Consider the following 5,041-nt stretch of genomic DNA (forward strand, 5'->3'; position numbering starts at 1 on the left):
TCATCCTCCTGCCCACCCCTGACCCCCTCCCCCTGTGCACCCCCAACCCCATCCCTCCGGAGCACTCATCCCCCTGCGCACCCCCTAACCCCATCCCCCCAGAGCATCCTCCCTGGGTGCCAGCAGAGTCCCTCACACTCTGTAACACTGAGTTAAAACAACTGCCTCCCTCCCGGGAGCAGAAAGAGCACCTGGGGTTGCGTCTCTCCTGTCTCCAGAGGACAGCGTGCAGTGCCCCATGTCTCTGGACACAGTCTGGCAGGGGGCGAGGCTCAGGCCACTGGCTGCTTTTCAGATCATGCTCATCTCACCGTTACCTTCCCCTTCCCGGCCTGGCTTGCCATGTGTGTGCAGCGCCCAGCACCCGACAGGGCCCTTTGGCACTGGCATTACACCCAGGGAAATAATGACTTTAACGCCAGAACCCCCGACCTGGGCTATGCCCCCGTCCCATCAGGGTGCTTTGCCTCCGTAAGGACTGGGGGACCCCAGGCTTTGGCTTGTGTTTTCTGCTCTCCCCAGGTATCCGCGTGCCCCTGCTGTGAGGGGTCAGAGCTCTGTGAGGACATGCAGCCACTTACCCAAAACACGGAACCACAGAACTCCTCCAGTGGCGCAGGCATGGCCCAGGTGTTTGGGGAGCTGACAGCTCCCTGCTCTTCGCTCGCTGCAGGGGCGTTAGACCTGAATGGCTGAGCAGGGTAAAGGATCCCAAACACCCCGAAGAGGGAGGATGAGATCAGATGGCAGGGCAGTTAATCATTAACTCTCTCTTGCTCTTGCACAATGTCCCAAATGGAGCGATGACCCAGGGTGCTCGGAGAACTGTAGAGGACCCCAGGTGGGCAGACCCCAGCTGGGAGCCCCAGGGGGCCCCGGGCGGGCAGACCCCAGCTGGGAGCCCCAGGGGGCCCTGGGCAGGCAGACCCCAGCTGGGGGCCACACGGGGCCCCATGGATCAGCCATCTTAGTTCAAGGTACGTCTATGCTGCAGTTGAAAACCCTCGGCTGGCCAACTGCATCAGCTGACTCGGGCTTGCGGGCAGGGCCGGCTCCAGACCCCAGCGCGGCAAGCACGCGTGTGGGGCGGCCCTTTCCCGGGGGGGAGGCAGATTGGGCCGGCCGACCTGCCGCAGTCATGACTGCGGGAGGTCCACCGAGCTCTGAGGCTGGACCTCCCGCAGGCATGACTGCGGCAGCTCAAGCGGAGCCGCTGGACCTGCGAACCGTCCGCAGCTGCAGGAGGTCCAGCCGAGCCGCGCGACCAGCGGACCCTCCACAGTCAGGCCCGCGGGACGTCCGCTGCTCCCGCGGCTCCGGGGCGCCTCCCGCGCATGACTGCTTGGGGCGGCCAAAAAGGTAGAGCCGTCCCTGCTTGCGGGGCATTTAATTGCCGTGTAGACGCTCAGGCTGGAGCCTGGGTTCTAGGACTCTGCAAGGTGGGAGAGTCACAGAACTCAGGCTGCAGCCTGAGCCCAAATGTCAACACCACAATTCAACATCCCCTTAGCCCGAGCCAGCTGGCCTGGGCCAGTGCGGACACAGGCTCAGGGGACAGCCCAGGCTCAGAAATTCCAGCACATCCCAGCTGTGATCCATGGGACACCCCGGGAGACACAATCTCAGACTGATCTAGTGAAACCCTTGGCAGCAGGAGGAAGACAAGTGTTGCCAAAGTGTAAGAAAATGCCCCACCCCTCAGGTATCAGTCAGGAGGGTAAACCCCTCTGTGTGCCTCCCCGAGCTCCACGCGCCCTGCTCAAACCCCTGTGTGCCTCCCCAGCCCTGCTCACACCCGTGTGCCCTTCCTCAGCATGGCAGGGATTGAGCTGACAGCACTGGCCTATACCGCCGGCTTGAAGGGGGCCTTTTACTCCTTACAACATCAAATGGGGATACGGGGCAGGAGATGGACTTCTGGGCTTTACACTGGGATGGATGGTCCTCCAGAGCCCCCTCCATGCCTCAGGGGGATGGCGGGTCACTCCTGGTGAGGCTGCCTGGATGCCAAACCATAACCACCCAGCTAAGGGAGTGCAGAGTGGGGAGGGCAGCAGGCAGGGGCACAAGAGAATCTACACGGCATGTCTTCTAGATAAAAAATTGGACCTGCCCTTGCAGTTCCTCCCCAGGGGCAGCAGGTAGGGCAGGATCTCGTGAGAGAGTGTGACGAAGTGGGACTGTTCTTAATGTTTCCTCTGAACACTGTGTGGGTGCCTCAGTTTCCCCTATGCATTTTTTAAGTCTCTAGGGGGGGAGGGATAGTTCAGTGGTTTGAGCATTGGCCTGCTAAACCCAGGGTTGTGAGTTCAATCCTTGAGGTGGCCACTTAGGGATCTGGGGCAAAAATTGGTCCTGCTAGTGAAGGCAGGGGGCTGGACTCTATGACCCTTCAAGGTCCCTTCTAGTTCTAGGAGATTGGTATATCTCCAATTATTACCTTATAAATGGCTGACACTCTGTCTCCTGGCAACAAATGGCAGGGCCCTTCCCCACTTGCAAGGGGATGCTAAATGTGAACAAAGAGATCAGGTGACCTCCTGGCCCAGGAGAGAGACAAAGGCCAGAGAGGAGGGGCAGAGGGGGTTTCAGTTTGGAGCTGGCTGGGGACGAGGAGTGAGTGCAGATGGGGTTGTCTGGCTCGCTGGGCCCCAGGATGGACCTGCCTGAGGGGTCCCGTTCACAGTACCTACAAGCTCTGTTTTAGACCATGTTCCTGTCATCTAATAAACCTCTGTGTTACTGGCTGGCTGAGAGTCACGTCTGACTGAGAAGGGGGGGCGTGTGCAGAACCCTGTGGCTTCCCGAGGACCCTGCCTGGGCAGACTCGCTGTGGGAAGCGCACGGAGGGGCAGAGGATGCTGAATGCTCCAAGGTCAGAACCAGGAAGGTGAAGCCGTGTGAGCTTCTTGCCCTGCAGACAGTCTGCTCCAAGGGAGAGGAGGCTCCCCAGAGTCCTGCCTGGCTTTGTGGGGAGCAGTTCCAGAGCATCGCCTGGGAACTCTGTGACAAGGAGCATGTGCAGGATGCTGGAACAAACTGGGATGAGCCAAGGGAAAATTTGTTGTCTCATTGCTTATGTAATTAGTAACTAGCTCAAGGTCAATAATGGTTCAATAAGTAATTGCACTGGCATTAGCCACGAGCCACCGGCAGAGAGGCGGGTCCAATGTCCAGGGATGACAATGCAGAACTCTCACCAGTTAATTATTAGAGGCTTTGTTGATTAAATATCACCTTCATTTCATATACCACGCCAGCCCCACCCCATGTCGGGCCCTTTAACACAGGGCTTTTCAGCGCCGGGTCCGCCTGTCCCGGAGATCTCCCTGACAGAGTTGAGGAAGGCAGCAAGCCAGTCCCTGGTGTTAGAAAGGTTGAGAAACACACCATGCAGGCACCAAAACATTCCTGATGGCCACCCAGGAACCTGCAGCCTTGTACACAGGGGAAAGCTAGAAAAAACAGCCGTTCATAGTGCAACAAAATCCCATCTGTAGTGTGGATTATGACCTCTCTTTGAGACCTGCAACACAGCCGCCACTTTCCTCCTTTCTTGATCACCATGGACAACTCCACCAGCCTGCCCATAACTCAACCCTGTAACCTGGGCATCATCTTTAACTTAGCTCTCTCTCTAGAGCCTCACATCCAGGCTGTCTAAATCTTACCAATTCTTTCTGCGTGACTTCTGTAAGGTCTGGCCTTTCCCATCCATCCACACAGTGAAAGCTCTGGTCCAACCTCTCATCTCACATCTTGATTATTGCACTATCCTTTTCTCCAGCCATGACAAATGCAATCTGCCCCCATTCAGATCCATTCAGAATGTGCTGCAAAGACCATTTTCCTTGCTCACGACTTTGACCACGCCGTCCCACTCTTTGTGTCCCTCCACTGGCTCCCCCTTCTCTAGTTCATCAAACATAAGCTGCTTGTCTCCACTTTCAAAGCCCTTCCCCATCTCTCACAGGCTATTGAGAGGCTGCCTCCCACCTCCACTCTGCCAGTGGCTCCAGCCTCCATTGTCCACCTGTCACAAGCAAGCGCCGTTGCACTTTCCCCCGCATGCAGCCCCCAACCCCCGCAAGGGATGAGCTCCCCACAACCATCCACAAAGCCACCTCATTATCCTACTTCCAATTCCTCCTTTGCTGGGACACCTACAAAACACTTGACAGCGATTAGGCAGCTGGTTTGCTGAGGCCACAGCCCGGCCTGCTGACCGAGATTTCGTCACTGCTGAGGGCTCAGTTTCTCCATTGTGCAGCCAATGATTTTAGTTTATTGTTCATTTATTTTGTGATTATGATTAGCTAACATGTTATGTCATATAGCCATTGTATGCTAAAGAGAGCTAAGTTGTAGGATTATAGAAGTATAAGATTGGTCAGTAGTTAGAAGGGATAATTATGTATTCGGTATCTAAGTAAGTAGGGCTGAAACGCAAGGCCTGCAGGCTGAGACCTATCAGATATCAGCTTAGCCTTACTAGGCCATAGACTTGAGAAATGCTGGACATAAGTAAGTGACCAAAGAATGAACCTGTGCCACAAGATTATGGGAAAAGATGCACCAAGGGTAATATTGCAAAAAATTAACAGTAAGAATAATTTTTTGCTTAGAAGATCCCCGGTAGTCGCATTTTTCTAACACATGCCCTAATCGCAGGGTACACAATGTGCCCAAATGCTAATGAGGTATAGCCAGAATCACATTATAAAAGAGGGTGCCCAGAGTGAGACAATTGAACTCCCTATGGGAAACCCAGCAGGAACCATCCCCCTACTGAGGCTCAATCCATGAGAGACCCATCAGACCCTAACACTATCTAGGAGGATGTGACTATAACTATATTTGTAACTTGTGCATAGGTCTGTACAGAATTTCTATATGCTTGGGTAACCATAATTTTGCAGGTAACTTTAATAAAACTTTGTAAGAGACTTGTACTGGTAAATGTGTGTGTGGTCACTACCCTTGGTCTTTTATGTGTTCCTAGAGACTCTAAATCTGAAGCAAGTAGCAGAGGTGACTTTCA

General features: G+C 54.7%; 1 protein-coding gene across 4 annotated transcripts in view; it reads right to left on the bottom strand.

Annotated features, from left to right (window-relative positions):
• ABCC2 (ATP binding cassette subfamily C member 2) overlaps window positions 1-715 on the bottom strand; it is a 53,020-nt gene extending 52,305 nt beyond the window's left edge. For all 4 annotated transcript variants that reach the window (XM_039546446.1, XM_039546445.1, XM_039546444.1 and 1 more), the window contains exon 1: window positions 582-715. In XM_039546446.1, coding sequence (XP_039402380.1) covers window positions 582-623 — 42 coding nt within the window. In that variant the 5' untranslated portion in view covers window positions 624-715. The remainder of the gene's footprint in view (window positions 1-581) is intronic.
• Window positions 716-5,041: the final 4,326 nt, after the last annotated feature.

Source organism: Mauremys reevesii, linkage group 7 (assembly GCF_016161935.1).
Source record: "Mauremys reevesii isolate NIE-2019 linkage group 7, ASM1616193v1, whole genome shotgun sequence".
Taxonomy (NCBI): Eukaryota; Metazoa; Chordata; order Testudines; family Geoemydidae; genus Mauremys; species Mauremys reevesii.